At 41.4% G+C, this 19,918-nt stretch overlaps 1 protein-coding gene across 1 annotated transcript in view; it reads left to right on the forward strand.

Annotated features, from left to right (window-relative positions):
• Nucleotides 1–9,480, forward strand: part of PLCH1 (phospholipase C eta 1) — a 92,009-nt gene extending 82,529 nt beyond the window's left edge. The window contains exons 21-23 of the mRNA XM_056850386.1: nt 1,965–2,024; nt 2,536–2,884; nt 7,331–9,480. Coding sequence (XP_056706364.1) covers nt 1,965–2,024; nt 2,536–2,884; nt 7,331–9,408 — 2,487 coding nt within the window. The 3' untranslated portion in view covers nt 9,409–9,480. The remainder of the gene's footprint in view (nt 1–1,964; nt 2,025–2,535; nt 2,885–7,330) is intronic.
• The last annotated feature ends 10,438 nt before the right edge of the window (nt 9,481–19,918 follow it).

Genomic DNA, 19,918 nt, shown 5'->3' on the forward strand with positions numbered 1-19,918 from the left:
TCATTCCATAAATCACTTATGGGTTATTCCAGTCTTTGCACAGTTTTAAATCTCTAACCAAAACACCAGTGTTCCCGCCTTTTTTCTTGACAGTTTTGTTATTCAGAAAACAGTGGTGGGAAAGGTAGCATAAAGTCACTTGGAAACACAGATTAATGGATGTAGCTAAAAGTCTTCTGCAGTCTTCTTGGCTTGTCTGACATATCTATTGAGATGCTCTAATCACATAAAAGAAGACTCACAGTGCAGTCCCAAGCAATGGATTGACCCATTGGGTTTAGAAGGATATAGCTCTGTTCAGGATTGTCCTGCAAATGAACGGAAAGGCCCCAGACGTATCCACTGTGCAGTTCAGCTCCACTTAATGTTGCACTGCAAACCTCTCAGTTTGAGCAATGACTATACTGTTCTGTGTTTTGGAAAGTCAGCCGGCATTTGAGTTGTACTTGCTCATCAGCAAGGCAGTTGATTTAAGGGCAAACACTTCTTAGTTTTCAGTATGAAGATGTAATAATGTTGCCAGGTAGTTTTAAATAGCTTTGAATCATGAGCTTCCCCTCCCCAATAACACAGAGCGAAATCGGCAACATGAGGCTCTGTCTGTGTTTTCCCTAAAATAATACAATACCGATCATGGTGGACATGGTTTGAGTTGTATGAAACAGGGTTTGGCTGCTACATTGAATTGAATTCTGCTGTTCGTGCTCCCAGTGTTTCTTCCCTATTGGTCTAGAGGTTGGGGCTGCTATTTTAATTGTTGTTGTGTCTTATTCCTTTGACTGTTTTATCCTTGGCTCCTTCTCGATTCCTGTAGTGGTGCTGCGTGACATAGAGCTTTGATGTCTGACTCAGGTCGTCATTGAAACAAGAATCTGATAAACTGATATCAAGAAGCGACAGATCCCTTCCAATCTCTAGATTAGAAGAGGGTGTCTAGTAAAATATACAAATGACAAAAAATGAACAGTTTGTTCCTAGAAGATAGGGTAGATCTATAAAAGGCATCGTCATGACTCGCTTTGGATCTTGGCTGTCTTGTAGCTAGAGTAGAGCATTTCAGTTGTAGGAAGATAAATACAGGTCAAGGAAATGAAAACCCTTTCCTAATTGTAAAGAAAAGGAGGGGGGGTCAGAAACGTAACAAGGTGTCTGGGAAGATCATGTGAAATTTTCTTCCTTGGCTGTTTTGCAAGGGACTGGCCATTCCTGGGAATGGTGCGGCACAGCATATTATTTACTAGGTAATCTCTAGTTATTTACTAGGTAATCTCTGGTAATCCGTGGCGCAGAGTGGTAAACTGCAGTACTTCAGTCAAAAGCTCTGCTCACAACCTGAGTTTGATCCCGACATTTCAGGTAGCTGGCTCAAGGTTGACTCAGCCTTCCATCCTTCCGAGGTTGGTAAAATGAGTACCCAGTTTGCTGGGGGTGAAGTGTAGACGACTGGGGAAGGCAATGGCAAACCACCCTATAAACATAGTCTGCCTAGTAAATGTTGGGATGTGATATCATCCCATGGATCAGAAATGACCCAGTGCTTGCACAGGGGACTACCTTTACCTTTAATATCTGTGAGCCCCTTTCAACACTGGGGGTCAATTTGGGCATTTAATGCTGGGATTATCGCTCAGATGCAGTCACAGAAGTAGTAACGGTTACAGTCTTCACTTTCCAGCAGCAATCCATGCGAGCACAGTTACTTTTTATTGTGCTCTAGCAAACAATGAAAGTAGATGTAGGACTGGGATGTACTAACTCAGACATTACTTTACACCCTGGAATATTTGGGCCACCCCTTGTGAAGGAAGCTGCAAAAACATTTGAACCAGCCCTGTGATTCAAAGACCTATCTACAACAAACACTTGAAAAATCATATTGTTTTCTTGTGATTGATTTGCAAATATATATATACAAAATATTTTAAAATAGCACAACATGTTTGCTTTTTTTTTTTGCCTTTCAGTGGAGTCCCTTAATCCTCAACCCCAGTTATACTATCATGCACTTTCTAGGAGCCACAAAGGTAGCCTTTATTTAGCATGCACTTCTGCATTTGCAGATATCTATGGTGGAACTGTTCCCAACCGCATGATCTGTAGCTGGCGTGTCACTTCATTTCACATCGAGATTTTGACACCTTGAGCTTCTTTGAAGTGGCCCATGTCATAAAACTCCATGCCTCTGGGCAGGGCAGCCTTTTCGCCTGGGGCATTTCTTGCAAGCTTGTCATGTGTGATTAGGAAGCCTCTCATAAAAGGTCCTTTGCCATCATGGCAGGCTGCCTTCCAGACGAGGAGAAACACTTTCACATGCATGCTTGAACTCATGGTGAGCTGTGCCTGTATTTTCATAAACAGATTTAGATGTGGGTTTGCTTTGCTTTAATTGATTTTCCTCCCCTAATTTGCTTGGGATTCCTTTTCATTCATTGCTCAGATAATGTATGTAAGCATCAGTTTAGGAATGCATTTCTATAAAACAGGCCGTATTTCCAAAAATCTGCAGTATCTTTTCTCCCCTTTTTTATTTCTTAGAACAAGCAGCTGATAGGACTCCGAGGGCTTTTTAACAAGAACCCCAAACATAATTCAGTGGAAAGCAGTGGTCACTATGTTCGGAAAAGATCGATCGGGGATCGAATTCTGCGACGTACAGCCAGTGCTCCAGCAAAGGGCAGGAAGAAGACCAAAATGGGCTTTCAGGAAGCCACCGATCTTAAAGAGAGTGTATCTGAGGCAAGAGATTCGAAACACAGGGATGGGGTCCTAAGACGTACCAGCAGGAGTTTGCAAGCGCGTCCCGTATCCATGCCAGTTGACAAATACCTTCTAATGGGTTTACAATCAGAGGATCAAGAAACAACTAAAGCTGAAAATACCTCTGGTAAGTGGCCTCTGATGAGACTTTTGAACTATTTATTTTGAGAAGTTTTCATAAGTTCAGTTCTCCACCTTCTAACAATCCTTTGCACTCTCGCTTGAGAGTCAGTCCAGTTGAACTCAATAGGACATACTTCTAAGCAAATGTGCATGATATGGTGCTGTATGACAAGCAACTCACCAAAACTCATGTGAACTACAAAATAGCTCAGATGTTGAGCATTTCCTTACCTCCCTTCAGTCACTCAGTTCATGACCTCACATCAGCATAGCCGGGACAACAGTGATTCCCAGGTAGCTAACAATTTAAAGCATACATGATAAAATTACATTGTAAAACCATTACAATCAACTCTACTCCCAAACATATATCATTAAAATAATGTTTTAAAAAAGTTAAAAACCAATGAAAATACATGCATAGCAGTTAAAATACATACAAAACATTTTAAAAAATGGTTAGGGTGGAGGGATCACTAAGGGAATGCCAAACGAAACAAAAAGGTCTTCACCCCCTGGCAGAAGACAGCAATAGACAGGGACAGACACCTCTCCCTGGAGAAAGAGTTCCAGAGCTTTGGTGCCATGTCTGAGAAGTCCCTCTCCTGGGTTGCCACCTGCCTAATCTCAGAAGTTGGGGATACCTGAATCAGGGCCTCCAAAGATGATCGTAATGGTTGGGTGGATTCATAAGTGAGTAGGTGGCCCTTCAGCTATGTTGGTCCCAAACTATGTAGGGCTTTGAAGGTCAAGACCAGCCTCTTGAATTGTGCGTGGAAACAAATTGGAAGCAGATGGGCCAAGACTGGAGTGAAATGGTCCCTATGAACCACTCCACTCAACATGCTGGCTGCAGCATTCTGTACCAACTGAAGTTTCTGAACACTTTTCAAGGGCAGCCCATGTAGAGCACATTGTGGTAATTTAATTGAGAAGTAACTAAGGCATGCACCACAGTGGCCAGATCTTTTCTGTCCAGGAAAGGCTGCATCTGGCTAACCAGTCGAAGCTGGCAAAAAGCACTCTTGGCCACAGCTGCCATCTGCTTATTTAGAAGTAGGCTTGGGTTAAAATGGTCCCTATGAACCACTCCATTGAGCACCCCCAGACTACAGACCTGTTCTTTCAAGGGGAGTGCAACCCCATCCATAATGGACGACACCTTGGTTGGGATAGAGAGTAACAAATGAATGAGGGAGACCATGCACTTGGGCCCACTCATGTGGCTCCCAAAGAGGAACATGTCAAATCAACCCATTGGTCCCTCTAGCTCAATATTGTCTCCTCTGATTGGCAGTGGCTCTCCAAGACCTCTGGCAGAGGAATTCCCTCCCCTTTCATCTGCCCCTTGAGATTCTTTTTAACTGGAGAAGCTATTAATTTATCCTTAGATCTTCTACGTACAAAGCATGTGTTAAGCTCCAGCAACACTGGATCATGCCACTTCCATGCCGCTAGTTGTCTGGAACAAGATTTCTTTCCAGCATTTCCTAAACATTTGAGTTTCAGATTATGGCTGGTCTCCAAGGAAAGCCCCTTAATTTAAGTGGCAGCCACAAAGAATGCTTTGTCATGAGCTTGTCATATGGACTTGGTCCAAATGGCACAGGTCAAGTAATGGAACTTACTTGATTTTAAAGGTTGCCTGATTGGCATCTGGTTGTTTTCGAAAAGATTGGCAACTGAGCCATTTGTTTGTTGCCAAAGAATTTAATACGGTGAGTAAGCGCTACCCTACGTGTTCCTTATACCTCTCCTTTTTTGCTTACCAAACATTCATTTCCACCTGAAAATGTCCCTGAATTCGGAGACTCAGTTGACTACAGAGAGGCATATGGAGCTGCCAATGGGTTTGTGATTTGGCAGAACTTTCTGGAGGCAGCAATTGCTACAGATGATTGTTATCTACGTAGGGGCCTATGTATGTGGCCAACAATTGCGGTGACTCAACAAAAAAAGGTCTCCATGGTTGTGCAAAAGTGCCGCCAGTATATGTCGAAAGTATTCTTTTATCCAGTCATCAGCTCTTAGGTGATTATTGCTGAGTCACAAACTGTCATGCAGTTGTTGGGAGTGCTGAGCCATGTGAGTGAATGCTTAAAATTCAGCAAGATTTTGACATAGGCAAGGATCTCGGCTTGTTAAGAGACTGTCCTGGAACATATGTTGGGATATGCTGTGTGCATAAAACCATAGAAGATGCAGGATAATAGGCCTTGCAAGTATTTTATTGTCCCTCAGCGCTGTGCAATTTATTCAGCTGGCCCAAGTCCCCAACCTGACTAGATCCTAATCAAGAGTTCACTTCTCCAGCTTTATTCTACCCCACCCATGTAAATGGGATTTTGTTTTGCTTGTCTAGTTACCTGTACCTAGAGACTTGAAAAAATATTTTAATGACTTTTCTTCAAATTGAGTCATGGACACCTGTTCAAAATTACATGGAAGTCTTGGACATCTGACTTGTTAAGAGTAATTCAGATCCAAGCAGGTATTTCCTCACTACCTCTTTGTTTGTTGGCAAGTGTGCACCAGATTAGGCCTTTATGAGGGTATAGACATTCTCAAAAAATTAAAAAGTTGTCTTTTCAGCTATTGACAGAAAAAGTATATAGTGGAGCAAAAATTGTCTAACTACTATTGAACGAAAAGGGAAATATAAGCAGTAAACACATCCTCTCTCCCTAGGTTTCAAATTTACCACCCTATGATGGTGAATTAAGAGGTGGGCAGAATAATCTTCAAGTTACCCCATTTCTCTTCAGAGATGTCTCTTTCCCAGCCATTCCTGGCTTCTTCTCGTTAAGTCTTCCTTCCATATCACCTCCCAAATTCTTGTCTCTCCCCTTCCCCCCCAACTCCAGTTCAAAGTCTCCCCCAAACCTCTCCCAACAAAGGATAGAGTTTGTTCTTCAAACCCTCTGTGACCCATCACTCCCATTCTGCCTGGTCGAAAACTAGCTTTTGGAATGTTCCTGGAGACATCATTGATTAGATGCAGGCTGTGGTGCCACAGGGAAAGTTCTTCTGGATACCACATAAGCATGTGTATTGGTGGCCCGGCAGACTGTAGGCTAGATAGAAAAACATGATATGTAGCCTTTTGGGTACCGAGAAAGATAGTTTTTGTGTATCCTGTGATTGTTCACAGAATGCATATTAAATATATGTCATACCAAGTTGTAATATACAAAGGCACCTGTGGGTGAGTTTAATTTCCCCGCAGGTGGGAGCAGGAAATTCTCTCTAGAGCTTCCTGTGTGCATTAGAGCTCCCCAAAGCTGTACCTCAGTGACTTAACAACCTTTTGATTGACTGGTGAGTTTCTGTCAGTGGATCTGGTCTTCCCTAGATTCTTCTATAGGTAGCCTGCAGTGAGCATGACAATGATCAAACTTTTTAATCCATATTAATTATGTTAGATCCTAGCAATGTAGACACAAAGATATCTACCCAACTGCTGTTTTGTGCTGGCAAAAGAAGACTCCCCCCCCCCCGCCAGATTTTTGCTGATTCCCCCATCCCATTTTGCCCCAGTTCTGTTTATGAGGAGTCCCTGATTCCCCAAGGGAGAATCCCAGTGACCTCAGTTTGCTGCTCAGCAAGAGAAGTGGTGGAACATTCCTGTTCTACAAGTTTCATTCTCCTTGCTCACAGTTCTTTGGGTACAACTTAGCTCACCTCTCTATGGACTTTTAAAGATTTCTAGTTGTTTGAGGAAAGTATGGGGATAGAAAACCAGGAGCTTTTTTTTAAAAGGGTGTTACAGATCCAAGGCCATACACATGAAGCTGCCTTATACTGAATCAGACCCTTGGTCCATCAAAGTCAGTATTGTCTACTCAGACCGGCAGCGGCTCTCCAGGGTCTCAGGCAGGGGTCTTTCACTTCACCTACTTGCCTAGTCCCTTTAACTGGAGATGCCTGGGATTGAACCTGGGACCTTCTGCATGCAAAGCAGAAACTCTACCACTGAGCCACAGCCCCTCCCCTAAATAATGCATGGTGTCCATCTATCAGATATGTAACTGAAGCATACCTCTTGTTTGCAGATGGTGTTTTAACAGAGTTGTTTTGTTCTATCTTTGTTTGCCATGCTTCTTTATAGTACAAATCTGAATAGGAAAACAGCTGAAGGTAATGCCACATGTCCAAACTATGGTACCTCATTGACATTCTTTACAACAAATATTACATCATGCCCTTGATGTAATAGAGCATTAAAGAAAAGCTTCAATGAAGTGCCTGCAACTATTATTTTTCCCATTTCTTCATATCACTTGGATAATTTGTACTAAACTTGCACAACCCCATAATTAAGTCCTTTCACGTATTGTGACTAATTTTACATTCTCCATTTGTTTGTCTCAAGGCAAAACAGTTTTAAATGGCTAAAAGAGAGAGAGAGAGCATTTCTTTTAACCAATTTTTTGTTTATTTCATTCAGCAGAAAGTAAAAATAATGCAAGCAAAGATCAAATGAATGTAAAAGAAGCAGTCTCTTCTTGCGTTGAGAAAGTTTCATCTTTTACAAAGTTTGCATCTCCACTTAAGGAGGAAGCTCCCAAGACTGGCGACTGTGCAACTTCCCCTTTATTTGAAAAACCAGCATGCATAGACTTTGCAATTGGAATAGCTGAAACCTATTTCTCCACTGAGTATTGGAAAAGTAATATTTCCAGTGAGACTGTTCGTCCAAAGGAGGAACTTGAGAAAGAAAAAAATGAAGACACACATTGTATGACTCAGAAGACATCTAAGGACACTATATTATACAAAGAAGAGAATAAGTCCATATCAGGAATTCTTGTTCCTCAAGGAGCTCAGGATACTGATAAGTCTCATATAGTTGTGAATAGCGCTATAAGTAGTTTAGCCAGTGCATCTGCAGCTACATGTGATTATGTCAATGACTTTCATTCCACCAAAGCCGTACAAGATGGTGACATTTCATATCTCATTAATGAGGTCTCTTTGACTAACGAGAGCGATGTGGGTAGTTCTGTCTCAGCTTTGATAGAACAGTTTGATGGTGCAGATAAACAAACTAATTTAACAGTTGGTTCAAGCTCTCCTGGAACAAACAAAAAGATGGGTAGTATGAAGTCTGTATTTCTATCACCTATATTACCAAGTGATCCAAAGACAACTTTTGACCCCAAGGCTCCCAGTAAAACCGCTGATGTTCCATCATATTTAAGCCCAGGAATGACTTCATTCCCCAGCCCGGAAACAACAGAATGTTCTCTCTTTACAATTATCCACGAGGCTTCTCTTTCTCCATCTTCCAACCACAAAGCAGTGGGCAAGCTGGCTTATAAGGACAACGCACACTGTGTAGAAGACACTTGTGCGGTGCTTTCTGGCATTCCACCCGCTGGTGCACTGAAAGCAAACCCCAAAAGGAAATGTGGGACAAACTGGGAATCTCTTGGTAATAGCACCTCCTGCCTTTCTGACAGCTCAGACTTGGAGGACACAATAGTTGTCCCTTTTACATGCATGAATTCTACAGGGAGTAGTCTAATGGAAGTTGATGGGGGACTACAAGATCTCTTGATAACTACATATGAATATAAGAGAGAAGATATGAGCCAGCTTGCTTCTCCTTTGAAACTCAAGTCTAATCAGGACATTGTAACTTACAAAGAGAGACTTGGTCAGAATATAAGCAGTGAGGACCTCTGCAGTGCTCACTTAGGTGAGGATTTCAAGTTTAGGAGTGAGAACAGTCAACATTTCCCTCCTTCAGAATATCAAAGTGTTGCTCTTATGTACAATAATTATTTGCAAATGCCAGATACACAAAACGACTCCTTAGACATCTGTCAAAGACCTAACATGGACTCCACTCCTATGTCTCGGAATGCTTTACCTTATACTACTCCCACAGCTCAAAAACAGCCAAGCCCTTGCAAATCCAAGAGTCTTGGGGACTTAACCTCAGAAGATATATCCTGCAATTTTGAAAGCAAGTACAAGTACATTAGTAGAGGTTTTATTACATCCGGCATGAGAGACAAGATGGTGGCAGCTCTAAAGGCAAAGAGACCAGAGTCTTCGGATTCTCTGACTGAGCAGCTGCGAAAACTGTTGTCTTTTGACCAGGAAGATGGTTGCCAGTCATTTTGTTCTAAGCAGAATGATGATTGTCCTAAAATGTTGGTCCGAAAGCTGTCATCTAGGAGTCAGAGCAGAGTGCGTAACATTGCCAGTCGTGCCAAGGAACGGCAAGAAGCCAACAAACAAAAACTTTCCAATGCTAGCAGCAATGCAACAGGGGTAGTACTTAGAAATAAGCCCTCTGTATCTCCGCACATGATCAATAGGCATTCCACTGGCTCTTACATAGCAAGCTATCTGAACAACTTCAGTGCAGAAGATCTGGAAGGTCGAGGTGTCCCTGAAGGTGCATGTACATCTTTACATTATGGGTACAATGACCGGTTTTATACAGATGACTCTCTTCTGGAAACGAAGCCAAGTGATGATGATAAACCAGAAATTTATTTCCTTCTGAGACTGTAAATTGTATAAATGTATATCTTCATTGTTTACAAGCTTTCTCACAGAATGATTATCAGTAAACAGTACAGCCATTAGTATAAATTGCTGAGAAATTCATTTTTTTCTGCTCCTGTTTTGAGTCTTGTCATGAATTCATGTTTCTATTTCTATCAAAGTGTGTGTAAATAGAAGCTATAAAACTTTATGTATGTGTGCTTCCCTGTTTTAAAAATGATACACAAGGCATTAGTCAAGGCATGGCTGTTTGCATGCAATCATGATGTCCTGTATTTGAAACATATATACAACCATCAGTTACCCCCCCCCCCAAAAAAAAGGCTGCACTTGATGCCGTATTTTTTCCTGTTTACCCAAATCATTTAGCTACATTTAGGGCTTTTGACAAGGGTATGTCTTATGGCCTCTATGGTTATTTTTTTTAACCATTAGTTACTTCATTTGCCATTGGAGCAACTGAAAAGGTGCCCTAGAAAAACTGCTATTAACTACTTACATATGTATGTACCAGATGATCATAATATTAAAAAACCATAGGAAACTTAAGTGGTGTGCAATTGTAAAAGCAAAAAAGAAGGACCCATTCTGTAGACTTACGATCTATAAAGTAAACTGGAATGATAATGAAATTAAATGTAATTTTTTTTTGTTTTTACATTCAGCATATTTTATTCACATTCTGAATTTTCAAATGCAGGTCCTAATAATTAAAGAAGTAATTGTAAAAAAAACCCCAAAAACCAAGAATTAAAAGGCCTTAGTTGCTGGTACAAGGAAACACCGCCAACCTCAGCGGCACATTTAATTTGGTGCCTATATGGAGTATCTGATAGGCACCTGGATTCTTGCATGTGAAGGAACTGCCAATTTTTTCTTCAGTGTTGCAGCTGTTCTGCATGTGTAGTGGAGACACTGCTCCCCCCCACCCGAAAAGAAAGGAATTATCTATTGTTCACACAAAGTTCTATAGTGCATGCAGATCCTTGGGAACCTTTGCATTATGCATTCTATTTCAGTTGCTTGCTGGATTTTTTCCCCATCTGTACTTTTCAAGACCTCCAAATCTGCATTGTCAATTTATATCACTAAAACAGTCAGATGATGAAAGACTAGTACTGTGATTTTTTTACCCTGTTATCTGCATGCCCTGTGGACATTTGGTTGATTTGAAACCAACATGGTTGATAAAATGTCCTGCTATACTTTAGGGTAGCTGTCTTAGATGAATGCCTTCTTAAGTGCTATTGAGGTTCTGGCTTCTCTGTTGGGTTGCATGGCTGTGCAAAGTAGTGCTATCTGATCCTGTGGAACTGGAGAGTTTAAACCTGTCATCAACAATGAATTAAGGACCAGCAATTTTCTAGGGCTTTCTCTTTGTGCTAAAAGGTAATGCTTGTATCCCGCGACTAGAACAGCCCTGTAGCAGCATCTAGTGACAGAAATAAAACATTGAAATCTCACAAAAAGAAAACCTGACATTCCTGTCTTCCTCCCTTTCCAAAAAGGAAGGTAACTTTTTAAAGTGTATAGGAGTTCATTGCGGTCCAGTGCAGATGAAAACTTCCCTGACTCTGAAATGTAGTATTTCGCAGTCTTCCTTCTTGCCCATTCTGGTTGCCAATGAACCTGTTAAATATTAACCATGGTCGAAGGTGATTCAGATGTACCACTGCACCATAGTTAAATGATGAAAGGGGGGGGGGATTTTGTGGAAGAAGAGAGGAAGAAGGATGCTCACAAGCTGGAAAGGTAACCCTATAGACGTGTCCCAAAATCACACCCGCAATCCATAGAACAAGTGTTGTCTTGACCCTTTTTATCCTATGGCAGCCATAACATTTTTCTGCATCCCTGTTAATTATTCATCTCCGAATGGGCATCGTTGACACCAAGCAAATTTTTCTTCAATCGTGTATGTAATTGAAATGGCAGGAACAGAGTGATGCACAGCTAAGACACGTTTGGTCTGCATGCAACAGACAAAACAGCTAGGCCTTTACAATCCAGTGGTTTTGAGACAAGGGCTTTTCAATTTAATGCTGAAAAAAAGAGTGATTTTTATATTTAAAAAACCCTCTTCCCTGCAGAATAATGCAGCTGTGTTGAGGAGGGGGGGTTTGTTTGTATGACATATTTTTGTTCACTGTAAAAGACATGTACCTCTTACCTCCTCTCTCTCTCTCTCTCTCTCTCTCTCTCTCTCTCTCTCTCTCTCTCTCTCTCTCTCTCTCTCTCTCTCTCTCTCTCTCTCTCTTTTGTAATAGAGGATATTATTTGTATCCATGGAAAAGCGAGATTAAAATACATTTTTAAGCACCCAAGTGCATGTTTTTTTAAAATGGAACAAAGCTGAGTGGTGCGGGCAAGTGAATGGCAACTTATAATTGCAATTCCTTTTTCTTGTGGGTCATATTTATTCCTTCTCATGGAAATGACCCTTTTTGCTTTACAAGATGGACAGTGGTTCTTTCTCATTCTTTGCAGCCTCTAACGAATTGGGTTTTCTCTATAATAGAGGCCCTGGGATTTACACACCATTGAAATAAATCTGTGTATGATCTGACACTTGGCTTTGGTTGGAGAGACTGTGCCACTGTCAGTTTTAAGCATCCTTACGCAGAAAGCTTTGATTGCTAACAATAACCTGGGCTCTTCTTGCTTAGTATCACAATATCCGGTATTCTAATGGTTTTAGGAAAGAAAAGAAAAATAAATGGTAAGCATAGCCCTTGGCCCACAGTACAATTTTAGGACTCTTTTCAACCCAACCCCCACATTTCATTTAAATGCAACATCCATAATCAGGACAGAAAGGGGCAAGAGTCCAGTAGCACCTTAAAGACTAACAAAAATATTTTCTGGTAGGGTATGAGCTTTCGTGAGCCACAACTCTTGCCCTTTTCTACTATTGCAGACAGACTAACACGGCTACCCACTGTGAATAATCAGGACAGTTTGTGCTCTTCATTTAAAAAAGAACTATTACTACTACACTCCAGGGTAACCCAAATTCTATTACAATGGCAGGCTGAATTTGGTAACCCTGTATGTGTTATGCAAATATGATTTCCCCTTTTTGTATTATTACTTCTGCCATTAATGTGGACTGGGAGAAAAAGGGCAACATGTAGTAGCAAATCAATCTGGCTGCTGGGAATCCATACTGAGAACTTCCCTGGCTTTGAGTTTTCACCAGGCATTGCTCACAATTTACAACCTATCTGCTTGGTTGTTGTTGTTTTTTAAATGCTAGCTGGAACTCTTTGCTGATGGCCAGTACCATATTGCAGCTTTTCTGTGAGGCAAACAATACCTTACTTTGAATGCAAGCTCACAGCCTAGCCATATCTCTTCCCAGTAAGGTATTAAAGTACATGTAATGATATCTTTTGCACACCACAGAAGCAGCAGCCAAAGATGTGGAGTGTAGATTGTGATTGCACGTCATTGCCACATTTCTGCTTTGATAGAGTGTTACCAAAGGATGTGGGTTGGTGGTAACTACATAATGGAGTAATAAGTAGTTCAGCTGTGTTTCAACAGAATCATTGTAGGTACATAGTTCTATCTGCAGCCACTGTGTGGTGTTTGGATGGTTTATCAACTTGAACATAAGCAGATGGCTTGAACTTCTTATAACATATATTTTGTGTAGGAAGATTGAAGGCTATGTCTCAGTTTGTGATTCCAATAGTTGGCTAGTGGATTTCTGCTTGACTTAAGCATCAATTATCCCCTGACTTAGAGTTGCACTGGATGTTAAAGTAACTCACATACTTTGTCCCATGGAAAAATCTGAACTATCTGGCAAAACCATTTAAAATAAGATTACCCTGGGGCTATAGGAACATAATGGAAAGTAGGTGATGGCCTAAAATGTACATTTCTGCTCTTGTACAATGTTTGTCTAGGCTTTGCTTGAACAAATCAGCTAATATTTGTCTTGAATAAGGGCCATCTTACAAGAGAAGCCCTGAGATCTTTAAAACCTGAGTCTTGAAAGATGCTTTGAGAAACTGAGACTGGCCTTTCAGTGGATTTAATGGAAAGAGATTCAATGCGTCTTTGGAGCTGTGAATCAATGGCAAACATATCTTTCCTTTGCAGAGTTTGCAAGCCTTATAGCATTATGAGCTTCTGATTATATAAAGCCAGCAATAAACTGCCCAGCCATTTCCCTAAGCCCATTGACATATCTTCAAGCACTGTGTAAGAACAGAAACATTGTAATAGTTCAGTTTTGGGCCATACTACCAGTTCTTAGTAGAGGAAGTTTGTTAACGGCTCTTAAAAGCTGCAGTCTTGGGACTAAATTGTGTCATAAGACTTGTTAATTCTAGAGTGGTTTCCTTCTGGATTTCAACCTGCAAAATCTAATTACAAATCCTACTTCAATCCTGTACCAAAACCTTTGAAGTCACTATCTCTCACTCCCTAATTTCCCATGGAAATGACATTCAAAGTATTGAGGCCTGGTGCTTTGTGTATGTGGTTTTTTTGTTTTTTTGCAGAAATGCCAACCCTGTTTTTGGACTACACCACTGGTGTCAGAGGTTGTATGACCAAATACCCCTCTTTGCAAACCCTAAAGGAGGTCAGCCTTCTCCCTACCACGCCTGTTTTCTGTGTGGACAGAATTGTTTTTTTAAGGAAGAGTCACATAAAATTTTGGAATGGTCTAGCCCCAAGCACTGTCTCAGTGGGAACTGGGCTCAGGATGATGAGATGTCCCACCACCTCTGATACAATGTAAATCAAAAGCACGTTGTAGGCAGTACAGAGGCTATGAACTTCTGGAAAGAAGAAGCACTACGATTAGAGTGGGGTGGGGGACAATTTGGGCAAAATCTTCAGGGAAATTTACTGATACTGGGGTGGATTCAGCCATCCTCCAAATAAGCTTTCCTGCATTCTATTCCTAACACAAATGTTTATGTCATCTGGCAGGCATCTACCTAAATGCAGGTGAACTTTGCAAGGGGCCTTAAGTGTCCCGTGAGGTCACTGCACTTAAAAATCCCAACAGTCCCGTGGAAGTGCATATGTATGAATGCATGCAGAAAGTCTTTCTTGTTGCCTGTAAGATCCAATAACAAAATTCACCTGAGAATGCCACACACAGCCCCCAAAATGCTTTTCATTCCTATTACACTTGCCAATATTTTTTTGTTGCCCCAATGTTTGTCCTCATTTCTTGTCATGGAATTGACTCAGATCCTTTGCCTTCCACTTAGGCCCCTCTTTGTTTGTTGTGGAGGTGGGTGTCTGCTGTAGAATGCATTCCTTTGATGCTGGGTATTTTTTACCTTGTTGAAAGACAGTGGTATTGCATAAATGGAAGTGCCCAATGCCCGAGGAACATGCTCCACAGCAGAGGACCATACCTGCAATGAAAGAGGGTGCTGCAGAAGTAGAAGAAAGGCTTATCCCAGCCATCCTCTGCAGAGAAATTGTTAATATTCCTATTTGCTTCATTCATTATAGAGCAGTGTACTGTACTCATTTTACAATAATGCTTAATATCTGATGGGTTTGTCTCTTAATGGTGGTGGAAAGTTCCCGTTAAGTTGCAGCTGACTTACAGCAACCCTGCAGGGTTTTCAAGGCAAAAGACCTTCAGAGGTGGTTTGCCATTGCCTTCCTCTGTATAGCAACCCTAGACTTCCCATCCAAGTACTAACAAGGGCCGCCCCTGCTTAGCTTCCAAGACAGGATGAGATTGAGCTACCCTGGGCCATCCAGGGAGGACCTCACTTAATAAATGGCGTTCAAACATGGAACCACAGTTGGGCTCAACATTGTTTGAGGTGGGTTGCACCAGGGCATAACCACTATGTGCATACATAAGGTAAAGAGTTAAGAAGTGGGCCCCACATTGCATGTTTGGACTAAGGAAGATGTGACCACAGGATAGAGCTATTGTCAATAGTTTAGGTGGTTTTGAAGGGCAATTAGACAAAAGAAGGTGGCTTTATCAACAGCTGTTGGGCAGTATGACTAAATAGGACCTCCATGTTCAGAATCTGTGTGCCATTAAACAGTTGCTGGGGGGGGGGAGTGGAAAACAGTTCTTGCCTTCAGATTCTAACTGCAGGATTCTCAGGAACATCTGTTTGACCACAAGGAACATCCGGATGGAAACAGGATTCTGGATTGGATGAACCATTGATCTGATTCAGTAAGGCTTCTGCAGGAAACAACTGTAGGTCTTATGCTAGGGATAGGTTCAAATTACTTTACTCATAGATTCTTTCCTCTAGCAGCTCTTTTGCAGTAGCTTCCTAGCAATAAATTAAGCTCTTTTAAAATTCAATACCCAAGGGGTGACATTTGATGCATGTATAAGCATGTTATGGTTAGGAAGCCCAAGCATCCTTGAGTCTTAGCAGAAATACAATATGACCAAAAGTGAATCAGAACTAAAAAACCGCAGGCAAAATCAAATCTGAAAGTAATGCATTTTTGTAATAATGACGCTAGGATGTGAAACTGAATAGCAGTTTAGGAATAAAAAATTATGAAGTCCTGAGAGTAATTACTTTACCGGCATTTGTAACCAAGAGAAAATGATGAAGTTATACATGAAAACATGAAAATACCAGGAGTTCATCTTGAGCAGATCTGAGCAATTAAGTATTGTGTGTAATTTGTTCCAGTGCTTTGATGGGACACCTTGTGCTTCCAGAAATAAGAAAGGGTTCCAATGATTAGAATGACAACTTCCAAAATTGTTAATTCAAGTTTTTTTTTAAGTGTAAAGCAATCCCTAACTTTTCTATAAAGCTTGGGCAAAAAGAATATTCTGTTCCATTTCAGCACTGTTGTTTGATCCTATTTTCTCATCCCTTGCAGATAGGAACAGACATAAATTGTAAGGCTGAGAATTGTTCACGAGATTCTGCAGGTAGGAAAGGAATACCTTTTGGTTTCAGGAAAACCTGGCCTGGCAAAAGCAAACAGATGTTGGCTAAAGTTTTGAATTAAGCCTTTCTTCTTCTTCTTTGGATCTTGGTTTTTGTTTGGATTAATAACCACACAGATGAACATGCACAAAGCTGCCTTATACTGAATCAAACCATTGGTCCATCAAGGTCAGTCCTGAGTACTCAGACTGGCAGCAGCTCTCCAGGGACTCAGGCTGAGATCTTTCACAACACCTACTTCCTGGTCCTTTTGACTGGGAAAGCTGGGGATTGAACCTAGGACCTTCTGAATGCAAAGCGGAGTCTTTTCCACTGAGCCACAGCCCCTCCCCAACTAAATATGCTCTTCTCTAAGCACTGATGGGAAAGGGATGTGGCTCAGCGGGAGAGCATCCGCTTGTCATGCAGAAGGTCTCAGGTTCAATCCCCAGAATCTTCAGTGAAGGATGTGATGTGAAATATCTCCAGCTGAGACCCTATTTCTGAGTGAACAATACTGATTTTGATGGACCAATGGTCTCATTAAGTATAAGGCAGCTTCATGTTGCTGGGGAGGGGCAGGATAATAATCAAAGAATTAAATGTGTCCAAGATACTTGCAAAACTATGTGTCGATAGCATTTGTTTGCCAATGGCTACTAGTTACTGGACACATGATTGTCATGCCTGCTTAGGTAAGTCTTAGAGAATTTGGCAGTTGTGTGTGTGTGTGCTGTCAAGTCACAGCTGACTTATGACAACCCCGTAGGGTTTTCGAGGCATGAGATGTTCAGAGGTGGTTTGCCACTGCCTTCCTCTGTGTGGGCTAAGAGAGTTCTGAGAGAGCTGCGGCTAGCCCAAAGTCACCCAGCAGGCTTCATGTGGAGGAGTGAGGAATTGAACCAGGTCCTCCAGATTAGAGTCCCCCGCTCTTAACCACTACACTACGCTGGCTTTTTAATTTGACAGTTACAGAATAGCAAAAAAAGGACATGTTAATCTTGTATTGCTGTCCACTGGAAGCAGATCAGCAAGGAGGAATGGGGGGGGGGGGCGTTCTGTGAAAGTCTGAAGTTTGCATTTGGGGGGAAAGGTACTGCTTTCAAGCTTAGTATTGGTCCATGTGGGTGCTTTCTTGCTTAGTTTGTAAATAGGTAGTACAAAAGCATGGTAAGTCTCAAGAACCTTTTACTTTGTAAGGCAGCCCTCTGCAAAATGTTTGCCCCCAGAACTTCCTGCCGCTTGAGAAAATGGGCAGCACAGCACAGTACATCTTAAATTGGTTAAACTTATCAGTCACTGTAGAAGATCAAGAGAAGCAAGACAAGCGAAGGTAATAAAATGGATTCTGTGTGGGTTATTTTGATGTCATACCTTTCAGAATCTTGGCTATTGTGAGGAATGGACTAAACTGGTTGAAGATACAATTCCCTCAGTATGACCCACCCTTTACTGGTGTTAGTTAGATCTGCTTATCCTGTTTTCCACTGCATGGTCCTTGATTAGATTGGAATCCTTCCCTGGCCATCTTCCACAGTTAGGATTTGTCTTTGCCCTCTCTGGTTGGGCAAGGATTTCTCTTTGATCAGTTATTGTTTTAAACTGGCCTCTCTTTGTAATACCCTACTACAATTTTACCCTACTGTTGTTTATAACTTTAAGCATAAATAACTGCTATGAAGGTACACTTCACACATCTGATGAAGTGTGTTCTGATTGACAAATGCGTATGCTGTAGTAGATTTGGTTAGTATTTAAGGTGCTGCTGGATTTTCTCTTTAATTCCTGTAAAGGTCTTATTTGTCCTGAAAGGCAGAGCTTGCTATCTCCTTAGTGCTTGCCAATGTGTTTCTAGATTAGGGTTGCCAACCTCCAGGTATTAGCTAGAGATCTCCTGCTATTACAACTGATCTCCAGCCGATAGAGATCAGTTCACCTGGAGAAAATGGCAGCTTTGGCCATTGGACTCAATGGCATTGAAGTCCCTCCCGTCCCCAAACCCTGCCCTCCTCAGGCTCCAAAAACCTGCTGGTGGCGAAGAGGGACCTGGCAACCCTATTCTAGATGCCCACTTGCTCCTTACCCAAATGAAAGAACTATTCCCAACTTTCCTCCACTTCATTGGAGTAGGAGGTGTTTCAGAATAGGCCAGGAGGCATCACCTTTGAGTCTGGAGGGAGCACCCATCCTAAAACAGCTGCATTCATCATGGAAGCATGGAACCTCTTGAAATTTTTGGAACTGCGTGGAGTTTATTAGCGGTTCCAGTCTCCCCACTATGGCAGTCATTTTTTTGTGGCACCCCTTACCTGTTCTCTACATTCCAAAAGTGCCTGTGGGTTGGAGATCCCTGATAAATAGAGCATGCTGAAAAGAAGCGATGGAATGTGCTGCCCTTCTGCAAAACCTCTGGCTTTCTCTGCCCTCCTGCAAAGGTTGTTTAAAAGAACAATGTGAAAAGATTACAAAATGATATGCTAGCCCTGCTTCCCATTGAATGCACGTATTTGTTGCGCAATAGCTAAAAATCAAACCACAGAATAGGCAATTACTCCATCTCAATGAAGAATAGCAGTTTGCATGCTGTGTGGGTAGGCAGGTCTAAATTAATTTTTTGGCACTCTCTGAAGGAGCTCATTAATTCAGCATCTCACCCATATTCCTAACAAATCTCTATAGTAGCACAAGCAGCAATGCTGGCACAAGACCAAGCTAGTATTGTTAAAATGTTCCTTTTTCTGTTCAGAAGGGATTTGTCCTGGTAGATAAAAATGGGCAATAGCAACAATAGCAACCATTTCATGTACACCATACTCCATGATGAAACAGAAATTCTGCTGTATGAAATGAGCTGTTGAATCGTTTGTGGAACACGTAGAATTCCGTAAAGGGATTTCATTCCCCTTACTGAAATTCTCTTTTCACTTTTCTGAGAGGGTTCCTTGAGGAGATAATGTCAGTAGATGAGCAGTGTTAGTCCCCTGTAACAAAAATAAACACGAGCCTGGTGGCAACTTAAATAAAGAAAAAGAAGACAAAAACTTATCAGTATTTAAGATGCCGCAAGAGTCCTTTTCACCTGAAGAAAACCCCAAATTCACTTCAAATTTTGTTTTAGGTAACCTTTCAGAGGCAACTTTAATTTTCATTAATACTTCACAAAGTTGTGTATCTATTGCACCAAGTTTGGCCATAGTGTTAGGAATAATTACAAAATGATTACATGGGTTTTTCACTCCATGGAATTGTTTTGCTGTAAAGGGTTGATCTGTTAGATCTACATCCTGCTGACATAAGCACTATTCTGTGATAAACATATAAGAAACCTCCACATTGGGAGACAGAAGACACTGTTTATGTTATGCCAGCTCCTCTATAGTTGTCTAGAGCCTGAGGTTGCCCCATAACAGAAATGTGGGCAGAACAGGGCACCTCTCACTTTTATACCCAGAGCACCAGTGCAAAAAGGCCATGGGAAAAAGCAATATGGATCAGACTCTGAGTCTCCCAAGGAAATCAATGGCCAGCTAAAATTTGTTAAAATGTAAAGAGAGGCACCCTTTTGCAAGACAGTTCATCTTAAAAGCAAACACCTTAGCTGAGATTGCTTC

The sequence above is a fragment of the Euleptes europaea genome, chromosome 5 (genome assembly GCF_029931775.1).
Source record: "Euleptes europaea isolate rEulEur1 chromosome 5, rEulEur1.hap1, whole genome shotgun sequence".
Lineage (NCBI taxonomy): Eukaryota > Metazoa > Chordata > Lepidosauria > Squamata > Sphaerodactylidae > Euleptes > Euleptes europaea.